Genomic DNA, 13,801 nt, shown 5'->3' with positions numbered 1-13,801 from the left:
CAAAACTCCAGGCTCTCCAGGCTCTGCATACAAAGATCTGCACAAGCAACACCCACGTGTCTCACTCAGCCTCTGGATGTGGCCCGAGTGTCACACATCAGCTTTCCTGATCTCCAGCTTTAGTCTGCTGGGGCTTTGTCAGCCTCCATGACAGCAGGAGCCAATCCCAGTAAATTCACTCACAGGCATGAGTGTACACATGCATACATGCATACACACATACATACTCTCATGTTATCAGTTCTTCTCCTAAGAACCCTAAGATAATGATTTAATCACCTCACTAGATAAATTTCTTAATGGCAAGAGATCATACCTTGTTTACATTAGCATAAAGAAAATTACAGCATTTAAAATAAAACTTTCTTACATATTCATAGTGCTTTACTCACTTTTCAAATACACAGTTTTACATTTTTTTAAAGATTTATTTATTTATTATATACAAGTACACTGTAGCTGTCTTCAGACACACCAGAAGAGGGCATCAGATCCCATTACAGATGGTTGTGAGCCACCATGTGGTTGCTGGGATTTGAACGCAGGACCTCTGGAAGAGCAGCCAGTGCTCCTAACCACTGAGCCATCTCTCCAGCCCACAGCTTTACATTTTTAATATGTCTTTCTAGTCCTTTTCATCCTCCTTTGTACTACGATAAACAATGTGTACACTTACAAAGTTTGCAACATTAATTAATTAAAAACTCCATATACACATGCACAGGCAAAGGCTTTGAATTTCCAAGTCAAACCATTCATCATGCTACAGCTCAAATGAGTGAAGATACTAGGCAAAATGACCAAGTTCCTCTCTGTTTAAAATCTTTCAAAATTGAATCTAGGTGTAGTGGTGTATGTCTTTAGCCCTAATACTTCAGAGGGAGGCAGATCCCCATGAGTTCAAGGCCAGCCTGGTCCACATAGAGAGTTCCAAGCCAACAAGGAATACACAGTGAAGCTCTGTCTCAAAACCTTTAAAATAAATAACTTCTTTTAAAATGTATAAAATTAACCCAGAATATACATCACACACTCTTAGCAGTGCCCTATGTCTTCCCATGTCAGAGAAAGATTTAAGGATTCATACCACACCAGGTGCTCTGAGTGCCTCTGAGGGTTAATGAGTAATTTGCTTCTCTTGGATTCTAACGGTACAAAGACTGAGACCTCACTCCTCCTTTGGCTTACCTCTAGCTCCTGGGCTTTATAAATAAAGACTGAACACTGTGAACTACCAGACCAAACACTACGGGCCATCAAGGAAGAAAGGAGATGATCAAACACCTGTATGAAATTCCCTGGAGGCTGGAGTAAGAATGGCCACACAGGCTCATATCCATACTTAGCCACCAAGGAAGGCAACTTTTTTGAAAGAATTAAGGAATGTGGCCATGTTGGAGGAAGTGTGTCACTGGGGTGGGTTCTGAAGTTCCTGTCACTGTATCCTCTGCTGGTTGCCTGGGGATCGAGATGCTGCTCTCAGCTCCTTCTCAGGCATCATGCCTGCTGTCACCTTGCCACCATGCTGAGAAGGAACTAAACTGCTCAAACTGTAAGCAAGCCCCAATCTAATGTTTTTGGGTTTTGTTTTGTTTTTTTAAATACAAGTTGCCTTGGCTTGTGTCTCTTCAAAACATATATATATGACATATATATAGACATATATATATGTGTGTGTGTGTATGTATATGTATGTGTATATATATGTGTGTGTACGTATGTATATGTATGTGTATAATATATGTATGTATGTAACTTAGACAATACAAAGAATAAAATTTTTTTTAAAAAGAAAAGAACAAATTTCCCTCCTTTTTTGGTTTTCTAAAAAAACTTGACTTTTTTCTAATCACCAATTTTGTGGAAATGTCAAGATACCAAGATGTTAAATTCTAGTTCAAGTGGAAATGCGTTTTTAAATTTTGTACTTATAAATTTTTTCCTCTTTATAAAAAAAAAAATATTAAGGAGACTGGAGAGATGGCCCAGTGGCCCACTGGAAGTGGCACTACTAGGAGGTAGTCACTGTGGGCGTAGGCTTTGAGGTCTTATGCTCAAGCTCTATCCAGTGTGGCAGAGAGACCATACTCCTGGTTGCCTGCACAAGAAGAGTCTTCTCCTGGCTGCCCTGGCACCAAGACGTAGGACTCTCTGCTCCTCTGTCTAGGCTGAACTACACACCCCCACACACACACCACACACCCCCACACACACACCACACCACACCCACCCACCCACCCACACACCACACACACCACACCCACCCCCCCACACCACACCACACACACACACACACACACACTACACCACACACCCCCACTCCCCCCACACATACCACACCACACACACCACACACACACATATACACACACACCACACGACACACCCCCACCCCCCCACACCACACACACACACACTCCACACGACACACACATATACACACACACTCCACACGACACACCCCCACCCCACACACACACACCAAACACACACACCACACCCACCCACCCCCACAAACACACACACCACACACACACACACCACACACACACACCACACACACACCACACACACACACACACACACACACACACACACACACCAGGGAAGACTATTTGGAGCGAATTTCCAGAAGAGGAGGAGATAAAAAAGGCTGTGAAGGACAGATGAGGACGTATAGTGAGGGCTTGACTATGAAGAAGGCACAGGAATGAACAGGAATGTCATATTAGGACCCATTATTTATCATAATAACTAAACAATGTATTTTTTAAAAAGCAAGAGAAGCTATAAAAAATTTGAAGTTCACTGAACATCCATCTCCGGAAGAATGGTGACCAAATGAGTCTGACACAGTGCCAGCACGGAGTGGGCCTTTAATATATAACCTTTAAAAATGAGTAAATAGATAAGTTATTCCTAGACAAATATACAAGGACTGATCCCCACTTATATAAGCAGAAACAAAGACTCATAAGATTAAGCAACATAAAGATTTTTTGTTTCAACAAATCAAAGAATCTTTTTAGTTCAACACAGTAATTTTGAACTATATTCTAATATGTGTTACTAAAACAACGCAATAAAAAATTACTAAGTAATAAATTTAAGACATTTCTGAATCGCCGCTATGTATGTTTTCTTTTCAGTCACTGTTTTGCTTTTCTTTTCAACTTGTGTGTGGTTACAACACAAACTGCCATTATTATAACTTTATTTATGAGTGCTTTGCTTGCATATTTATCTGTGGGCTATGTGTGTCTGGCCCTTGGAGACCAAAAGATCCCATGGAACTGGGTTCACAGACAGTTGAGAGCCACCGTGTGGGTAGGAACTGAGCCTGGCTCCTCTTTAAGAACAGTGGTGCTCTTAGCTGCGGAGTCACCACCTCTGCGGTTCCAAAACCAATTCTATTTTTAGAAAGACAGAGCTTGCCTAGCAAGCACAAGGCCCTGGGTTCGGTCCCCAGCTCCTAAAAAAACAAAAAAAGAAAAAGAAAAGAAAAAAAAAAAAAGAAAGAAAGACAGAGTCTCAGGGCATTATGGGTGATACCTGTACTTTGAGCTACTCAAGAAGCAGAAGTAAAACTGGAGCCTGCAGGCTTGTGGTCAGTGTGACTAATCCAGTAAAACCCCATTACAAGAGAAAAAGCAAACAGGACTGTACAGCGCACACAGAGCTCTTCAGTATTAATGTAGAGAGGAACCGGCACACAAAGGACAGAGCTCAGAGTGTGCATGTGCACACTGTGAAAGGCAGCGAGAAGAACCACCCCTCAGTGCCTGCTCCTGCTGATGCTACCAGCAAGGAGTGCAAGTCGGAACCGTCACATCACCTAGCATGCACGCACAAACAAGACGGATCCTACCACTGCACTAATCTTATACCACGACACACTCAAATCACCACAAAGTGTTTTCATACAGAAGTACCCGAAATTCAAGTAAAAAATAAGGCTTATAAGGAACAGTCTCAGAGGGAGGGACAAAAGCAATTCCCAATGACTTCACTCCTAACTCTCAAATAAAGCAAGGAATAAAAACAGAGGAAAACATAATCATGGTCAGTGAGGCCAAAGAGATGGCTCAGCGGGCAAAACGTATGCTGTGCAAGCATGAAGAGGTCAGTGCGAATATCCAGCACCCACGGGGACAGTGCATGCACCTATAAAACAGTGATGGGGAGGTAGAAATGGAAGAACCCTGATGGCTAACTGGACAGCCAGTCTTACCCAATTGTCACTCTCGAGGCGTATGAGAAACTCTGCCTTAAAAATAATAATTCTTAAGAGGTAGAGAGCTACTGAAGATGACACCCCACATCAAGGCACTCTGCTTCCACATATGCATACACCATGCACAATATCCATACGGGTGGGTATATACACATGAATACAACACACATGTACATTTGTGCGAGTGCACACAGGCAGGCAGGCAGGCAGGCAGACAGGCAGGCAGGCAGGCACGCACACACACACACACACACACACAAACACACACACACACACACACACAAACACACACACACACACACACACACACACACACACACACACACACACACACACACACGCTAGGGGTGATAAATAAGTCTACTGCCCTTTGCCCGCCCCAAATGCTAAAGAGGACAATAAAACCATGGGCATGTGGGAGAGATGAAGCATCTGGCTCTACGGGCAAGAACAGCAGGAAATTAATGTAACGGGAGGATTTTCACATTTACTTATCTGAGATTGCTGAAAATTCTCCTTGGGCCTTTTCTTCATCATCCATTGCCAAACACACCTCCCAATTCAAAGACCAGCATAATCACCTTAAATCATATGGTCCCCGAAAACATCACTTTACTCACTTTGCTTTAGTTACTCAGTCAAAGATTTATTTTCCCAAATCTTAGGAAAAGGCATCAAAACACATCTCACTTAGAAGTGCTGGCTTAAAGACCCCAGGCAGGGCGCAGCCAGTGGACTAGACCGGGAATGGAAGTCTTCATTCAGAAGCACTTGAAACAGGCAAAGGTGGGTACACTTAGGAAGCCTGAGGCTGGGTCTGCATTCCTGGGGTGCCGATGACACAAAGTCAACAATCACAAACACAATTCAGCCAACTCCTGTCAAGCAACACCCACCAGTGAAACAACTGTGAACACATGGACAGCCCTGGGCTATTACGGTAAGTCATAGCATTAATCCTCTGATTTTCAAACTTCACCATCAAAATAAATTTTATTTTTCTGAAGCGTCCATCATACGCTAGAACTCTGAGATCAAACAAAAGCAGGAATTTACCCTGGGTTCGGTCCTCAGCTCCAAAGAAAGAAAAGCAGGAATTTACAAGGCTGAGTTCTAGTGCACGTTACTTTTCATGGCATGCCTTTTACACCCTGCCTTAAACTATTATATAATACAAAAAAATTGTCTTTCTATAAGCTTAGGATTAGTAAACTACATGTACATAAAAGACTGTCTCACTTTTCTCAAGCAGACGGATTCACATCCTTGTGGCTGCCTGGAGGTAGAAGGCAAATGGAAAGAACTGTTCAACAAGCCCAGGGCTATCTTAACACTGAACTGATTGTACTCTGAGAGGCATCACCATTCATACACAGATTCACACACAGCATGATGTGGATGGCGCCACCTGAGTGACACAGCTCAAAGAACTTCGGAGAGCAAATGAAGCTTAATCTAAGTGACATGGGTCTAAACCTGTCTCTTCTAAAATAAATACAGGAGAGTCACTCAGAAGTAGGGTGATATTTAAAAGGGTTCATGTCACTGCAAACCTCCCTCTTCCTCAGAAAAGGCCGCTTTATAGAAATCTCTCTCGGGGACAACAATGTACAATCAACTTCCACCAACCTGTACTGCAGTCACATTTGCCTCCAATGTCTAGGTCCTAACGCTGGTTCATACCATCTCACTGCACAGATCAACTTCATCTCCAAGGAGATGTAAGCAGCTTCTCTGAACAGCAGACGGCACCACATGTTCTATCTGATTAGCCTTTAACTCTATTGCTAACACTAGAAACTGACTATCTTAACTATCAAAATTGTGGTCTCTAGGAACCTGAAAGAAAGAGATAAAGGCACAGACAAGAGTTAACCTTCTCAAAAATATGAAACAAAAGAAACTTTTAAGAGAGAAGAATTGGACTCTCCCTGGATGAACAGTAACAGAAACTTGAGCAGTGTGGGCCACCCTCTGAGATGTGCTTCCATTGGTCTTCAAACTCTCATCTTAACCGTCCTGAGTCAGCTGTGACACTTACATTGGTAATATAGGGTTCAATAGCTTGAGCGGTCCTCTTCAGCAACGCCTTTGCCAAATCATACGCTTGCTTGTTTAAGTTCTGGAAAACACCAATAGTATCATATTATATATACATTATATATACATAAATAGATATACATTTACATAGCTAGACATGTTCCTTTGTCTGCAGAGGTGAGGACCTCGTCCAGTTTCCTACTGTGGGCTTACTGAGTTCTACCACAGAACTATAGCCCGGTACTTCAACTGTGAAAAGCAAAATATTATTTGTATTTTAAAAGCTACTCTTGAGAGACATATCCACAAAAGAAAGACGGTCAAGTGACTTTTCTTAGAGAAATCTGGCCTATTAGATCACAAGATCTTTCCCATCAAAAATAACCTCATTCTTTTCAGCTCCCCTTCGTAACAGATTAACCATATAGAAATGGTCAGTGGATGTTTATTAGATAAAAGAAGTAGTATTTAGTTGTTCTAAACATCATCCCCAAATCAAAGTGGTTCAGATGAGTCCAAACATAGTCTGCTACATGACAGGTCCAGGAAAACCAAAGCATCACAAGAGGGCGGGCAGGCTGCACCTTGTAGTGACAGCTTAGCGATGGAAGCCCTTACTGACAGCTCAGAAAACCCACCTCGGTCAGCTCACAGCCCTAACTTCAGCACCAGAGAAGCTTGTGACCTCTTACACACATGCACATGCACGCACACACACACACCTTTTGTGTGACTTGATATATGTGGGGTTCACTTTAGAGTTAGTTTTTATGTTTCTGTATAATATGAAATAATGTGAATTTATTTTTCGTATGCGTAATCAACTACCTTAACACAACTGATAGTTGATTATCTCGTAATGATCTGTAGCACATTCTAAGCTTCTAAAATAACTATGTATCCATACGTAAACTTTCCATTACTTTCAGAAATCCTTTTGTCCACATTACCTAATTATATATGAAAGACATAAAAGAAATATCTTAACAGCAAGCCCCACTCCTTTATTCTTCTTCAAAATTACTTGGCTATTATGAGCCATTTGCTCCTTTGTGTGAATTTTAGACTCCATTTGCCAAATTATCTGCTCTATTTGATTGGATTATAGATCCATATGCAGAAAACTGAAGTCATCATGACATTCTCCCATATTCTAAAACAGCAAATCTCTCTGCTCATTAAGCCTTCTTCTGTGCTTTGTCAGACAACTACAATGGTTTGACAAGAGGTAATGTATAAACTGTAAGATCACATGTTAATCTGCTAAGTGTATCTTCTCAAAGTTACAAATGAAAACTTGTTATAACATATTTAATCCATCTTAAATCTGCCACATGTAGTCTTTTCTGATTTTTCTGGGTACTGCTGTACGTCTCTGAACAACATCCTCATTTGAAAATGACTTCAAGGCTTTTTATCTTTCTAATCTTTGGGGGCATTAGTCCATCTTTGTAAACACAAAGCCAATCTGGTTGTTAATGGTGTTACTTTACGCCACTCTGGCAGTGACTATGGTAACTTTTTTTTTTCTTTTTTCTTTTTTTCGAAGCTGGGGACCGAACCCAGGGCCTTGCGCTTGCTAGGCAAGTGCTCTACCACTGAGCTAAATCCCCAACCCTCTACGGTAACTTTTTTAATGGAGTTGCGAGTCAGTTTTACAAATGAAACCCTGCATCTGTTCTTGTGGATTAGCTCTTCCGAGTCCTCGGGAAGATGGTGCTTATGTCTGTGACTCCTCTCTCTTCACATGTGGCACTGAGTGATACTCTCTCTCCCTTTCCTACGCTCTGGAATTCGGGTGATTATTCGTTAGGCAGTTTGCCCCATAAATAGTCAGGGGAGTCTCCCCCCATCAGCGTGGTTCGCTGCTGCTGCTGCTGCTGCTGCTGCTGCGCTGCCGACATACTCAAGTGGTTCAAGATCAACTAAGTTTTTACTGCTGAGGGCATGGGGCAAGTGACTGTTTTCTGAGAATTAGTTTAGTCTAATTTCAAATGTATTCAGAGATTACTGATCATGAAACTGTCCTTTAACGGTCTTCATACTTCTTGTCCATTTTAACTACATATTGATATTATCACCCTTTCTTTGATTTAATTTGCTACGATTTTGCCTAATATATTTTTCAAAGTACAAATTGAAGTTTTCAAGTAATGTCACTCTTTTCTTATTTCATTCATTTCTACTTGACTGATTTTATTTTGCTTTTATATTTTATTCTGATTTTTATGAATTCTTGCACCAGAAAGTTGTCATTATAATTTATCAAACTAATGATGTTTGACATTAAGCTTGTAGTATTGTGTTTCAAATAGTCAGTATTTCTATAAACGCTTGGTCTGAACTTTAAATTGACCCAATAAATAATGACTGTTTCATTCTCTTCATAATTCATCAATCTCTGCTTTAGGACTAGACTATATGAAGACTCAAGATAAAGGTCAATTGGTAGAGTGTGTCTGCCTAACATGTGGGAACACCTACTATATAACTGGGCAGGGTGCACACAACTGTAATCCTAGGGATACTCTCAAGAGGTGAAGACAGAATAATCAAAAACTCAGGTTATCTTCAGCTACAAAATGAGTCTGAAGCCGGTTTGGTTATACATGAGGTCCTGCCTCAAAAACTGACTACGTAAAATATTTGTGTGCATGTACGAACACACATGTTCTAGGCAGGAAGGAGTAGTATACACATATGTATATATGTATGTACATGCATGAGGCAAGGGGACAACCTAAGGATATCATTCCTTAGACACCAACCGACTTTTCCTTCTCTTCCTTCTCCATTTTTTTCTTCAGCAGGCTAGGCTAGCTGATCCGTCTGTCACCAACAGCCAAGACTACAAGTACACAATACTACATGTGGCTTTTTTTAGTGAGTTTGGGAGATCAGACTTGGGTTCAAAACCAGTTTACCAACTAAGCTATGGTCCTGTCAGCAATATTAATATCATTTACTTTCTTGTTTTCTTAGCATGTAGTTGCCTGTTGAGTCTTCTCAGTCCTTCCATGACTCTATTTTAGCTGTTTCTCCTATCATCACCAACAAACTGCATTAGTCTCCAGCGCCATGTGACAGCCACATGATGTGGTGAACTCAAGTCTTACATTACTGCCTATCCTCCTTCTCTTAACATCCTTAAACTAAGAATACACGTCAATCCACAATCACTAACCACACTTCACTCCTAGTAAGCTCTTCTCCTCACTGTGATTTTTATGTCCAGTTACTGTGAGTTTTTAACTCTTATTCTGATTCTATTTTATTGATCTAGAGTGTGGTGTGTGAACATACACATGCCACTGCAAACATGTGATGGTCAAAGGACAACTTGCAGTCATGGGTCTGTCCTGTGGGGCCCAGGGCTCACCCTCTAGTCACCAAGCTCTTCAGTGGTCTTAACTCTGTTTGATGCCCTTAATTGATTTAAACTATCTTTAATTAAGATCATCTTAATTTAAACTATCTTTAATCTACTTAAGACTTCTTTTCAACTTTGTTTGAATATGTTATTCAGTTCAAAAGTGTTCGCTAAGGTATAAAGAACGACAATTTTACAAATGACCGAAAAGTTTACCCCAAAACTGTTCTCTCTAAGCTAAGCAGACTAAGCCAAGGATTGAACTGTGAGACTTTACTCATGTCGGAGACAGTCAGATCTCAGCGTTCTTGTTCTTACACAAGTTCTCTGCAGTGGGCCAAGGAAAACAGGCCTCAGGAAGCACCATTTGTGTAGACTGTTACTTAAGTAACATAAACTAAGGAAACAGAGCTACCATTTCTTACAAATGGAAATTTCATGACAACAGTCTGAAGAGACAAAGGCCTAGAACTTCCCTGCTAATCAGCTGCAGGGTACAGAAAAAAAAAAAAAAAAATCAAGCTAGCCACTTAATCTGCGCCTGGGAGAGCCTTTTCTGCTAGGTGTTGGCATGGATGTGGGTTCCAATGGGCTAAGAATCTGGTCAGTTACAGCCCCCACAGGGAGCCTGCCTCATCAACTTTAGAAGTCTCCCTAAATGCCCAGTGCTGGAGCTGATGATACTGCCCACCTACTAAAGGCTTGAGACAACAGGCCAAGCTCCCTGGTGGGCTGCCTCCAATAGTGTGCCCCTTATCGGAAAGTACAGTTGTTTCAAATGATAATAAACAGAAATCCTAACCCTGTGGGCCCTAAAGACAAAGGAGAAGCTCTGCACCCCAGGAGGATGTGCTGTGTGCCTGGGAAGGGGGCAACGTGTATGTGGGAGGTGTGCAGTACGTTCCCAGGGGATCTAATCGCTGCCTCTGCCCTCCTTCTCAAGGTGTTTCTCAGTGACAGATATATGGCTGAGCAGGGCAGAATTAGGAAGCAGCAAATCAGACACCCGAATAACCACAGACTGGATAGGCGATCAGAGCCCATATCAACACCTGATTTTTCATCTAATAAATGTATCATCTCGAGTTTTTTGTTGAGCCTGCTTACTCTCAGCATTAACACCTTCCTATAATTTTTTTTTTCGGAGCTGGGGACCGAACCCAGGGCCTTGCACTTGCTAGGCAAGCGCTCTACCACTGAGCTAAATCCCCAACCCCTACCTCCCTATAAATTAAAGGTTCATTTTCAATGAAGGATTATTTGTACCTATATAATGTAAGACTAAGACAGTATCGTGCTACACAGCCCTTAAATTTATAAGAGAAGAATTTAAGCAAATATTTGTTTATACTGGTAATGTCTATGTTGCTCTGTTGAAACTCAACTCCTTCTCAATCATTCAACTGTCATTCCAACTGCTTACCTGACTGGAACATTTTCAAAAGTCAGAACACAGACACATACATAGGGAAATGCACACACTGCAGACTCACTGGTCACTGAGCTCCGTCTCTGCATTAGCCACCTTTTCCGCTGAGGTCCCAACACATAAGGTTATATACACAGCAGTATCTAAGCGGCTGTTAACCCACTCCTGTATAAAGTGGGCGCTGCAGCACCAGAAAATGACTTCTCCAAGATACGGCTGAGGGTAAGGTTTTTACTGTGGATTTTAGGAGGCATCTAGATGAATCCAGAGCAGGAAGAAAGTCCTTTACTAAACAAGACAAGCAGAGTGGACCAAGCCATGAGAGGAGGGAGGAGGGAAGTGGGAGGAGGGAGGAGAGAGAGGAGCACAGAGAACACATGGCCAAATGGTAGGGCTATGTGAGAATGAGAAGTTTAGGGTAGGGGCAGGATGAGAAAAACCAGGGTGCCAGGTAAGAGGCATCTGCAATGCTGAGAGGGCCAGCATCCACACTGCTATGCTAATAAGCACCACAGAGAGTGAGAAATGCACCCTACTCAAAACTCACTGACCCCAAATACTTTATCACATGAATTATTGTTCATTCATTATTTCTTCATTCAACTGTCGACTAAGAAATGTAAGGAGTTTTGTTATATCTTACACAAATATCTTAATATTATTCAACCAGTAAAGTCTACACAACTAAGATTAAAGCAGTATAAATTCTATTTATAACATAAAAATAAATCCTCAATTGAACAGGGTTTAGACACACTTCACATACCTTATGAGCAGGCACCAGATTCACTAAGACTGTATCTAGGAGCTCCTGCGATACTGTGTCACCTTCACAGATGATAGAGCTCATAAGGTCCACCATGTGCATGTGAACTTTCTGATTGTGGCCATTGCTGGAACCCAAAACAGGCATTTGATTTCAACCCAGACAGATACAACAGTAGCAACACTGTACTTTACAAAAGCGCTGAGAGATGTCTGCATGTCAAGCTTCTTTCTCTCTGCTCTTACAATGAGAGAAATTTATTTTTAAACTATATTACTAAATTACTTTCCCCTAATTTTAGCCCTTCTTACAACCAAAGTAGTAAAATGAAATACAATCTTAGTTTCATCTTAAATTGGACAAAGTATTTTAAAATTCTATTAAGTTTTATAGATAAGCAAAACTTTCAAACAATCAGATGTATTAAAAAGTCAATGTGAGCCAAATGTGATGGGGCACAGCGCTGATCCCAGTACCTGGGAAGCAGAAGCAGGCTCATCTCTGTGAGGCTAAGGCCAGCTTGGTTTACATAAGAGTTCTAAGGACAGCCAGCGCTCAGAGTGAAACCCTGTCTCAATGACAACAAAAATTAACATGGTATATAATCAGAAATAATATAATCCAAAAACTTAGTCTAATTTGCTATCCTAACAAATACGTAATAATAAATTCTATTCATTTAGAACTACACAAAGATGGGCTAGAGAGATGGCTCAGCAGTTAAGAGCACTGACTGCTCTTCCAGAGGTCCTGAGTTCAATTCCTAGCAACCGCATGGTGGCTTACAACCATCTGTAATGGGATCTGGTGCCCTCTTCTGGTGTGTCTGAAGACAGTTACAATGTACTTATATATAATAAATAAATAAATCTTTAAAAAAAAGAACTATACAAAGAATAATTGTAAGTTCATTTATAATCTTAAGGCAATGTTTATAATAACAGTTTATGCAGATTCACAGTAAACAGAAAAGCTTTACAATTAAAAAGAAATGTCACTTATTTAAAAATCAACTTACTTTATAACTGAGAATAATGTTCTGTATAGTTGAGTAAAGATTTCATTGCTATCTTCTAACTCAAAGCATATGTTATATGATTTAACCCATGCAATGTTCTAAAAGAAAGAAGTAGGGAAAAGGCAAATATATTAGATACTAAAAATATACAAGAATGGAAAAAAAAATCTCAAGTAACAATGTATTGCTTACCTCAAGTAAATAAAAATACCTATTGAATTGAGGGCTCTTTGTGTCCTCCAGTCCCTTCAATTGCCTTGTTATAAACATAAATATATCCTTTAAAAAAAAACCAAAGTTTTGCTTAGATTATGAACGCTAAAAGGAAATATACATCGCACTAGCAGGATGAGCCCCAGCTCACCACCAACCTTGTGAACGTGAGAATGAACTGGAAAGAACAGAAAGAAGGGCAGAACTGTTTTACAGTGCGGCTTTACATAAAGACCCTGACAGACAGGCACACACCTTTGATCCCAGCACTTGGGAGGCGCAGGCAGGTGGATCTCTGTTGAGTAGAGACCAGCCTGGTCTACAGAGTGAGTTCCAGGACAGCTGGGGCTACACAGAGAAACCTTGTCTCAAAAAACGACAAAAAAAGATGCTATTATCTTACCGATGAATACAATGCGTGAAAAACATGATATACATCATTATTCTTTAAAGGAAAACATTATACTTCCCTACACACACACACACACACACACACACACACACACACACACACACACACACACAAATATACATAGAGGGGTGGGATAGTGTCAGTGTACAGAAAAAATGATCATCATACAACAGATTAAATAAACAAGTTTAAAAAGTGAGTCAAATAAAATTCATGCCACTATCTGAATAAAGGCGTGGCAGAAACCGAGAGCTGAGCACTCCCCTGAAATGAACAACACGGGAAACAATGCAAGTATGCGGCAAACAACAACAACAAC

At 40.8% G+C, this 13,801-nt stretch overlaps 1 protein-coding gene across 23 annotated transcripts in view; it reads right to left on the bottom strand.

Moving 5' to 3' along the window:
- The window catches only part of Pds5b (PDS5 cohesin associated factor B), a 140,473-nt gene that overhangs the window by 69,713 nt on the left and 56,959 nt on the right, over nucleotides 1–13,801 (bottom strand). For all 23 annotated transcript variants that reach the window (XR_015633951.1, XR_015633949.1, XR_015633952.1 and 20 more), the window contains 4 exon segments: nucleotides 13,050–13,136; nucleotides 12,858–12,955; nucleotides 11,840–11,966; nucleotides 6,276–6,356 (listed from right to left, as the gene is read on the bottom strand). Coding sequence is in view for 14 of the 23 variants with exons in the window: in XM_087578197.1 (XP_087434323.1) it covers nucleotides 6,276–6,356; nucleotides 11,840–11,966; nucleotides 12,858–12,955; nucleotides 13,050–13,136 (393 nt within the window). In the remaining 9 variants the exon portion in view is untranslated.

Source organism: Rattus norvegicus, chromosome 12, assembly GCF_021556685.1.
Source record: "Rattus norvegicus strain SHRSP/BbbUtx chromosome 12, alternate assembly SHRSP_T2T, whole genome shotgun sequence".
Classification (NCBI taxonomy): Eukaryota; Metazoa; Chordata; class Mammalia; order Rodentia; family Muridae; genus Rattus; species Rattus norvegicus.
This window is presented reverse-complemented; position numbering and strand designations above follow the sequence as displayed.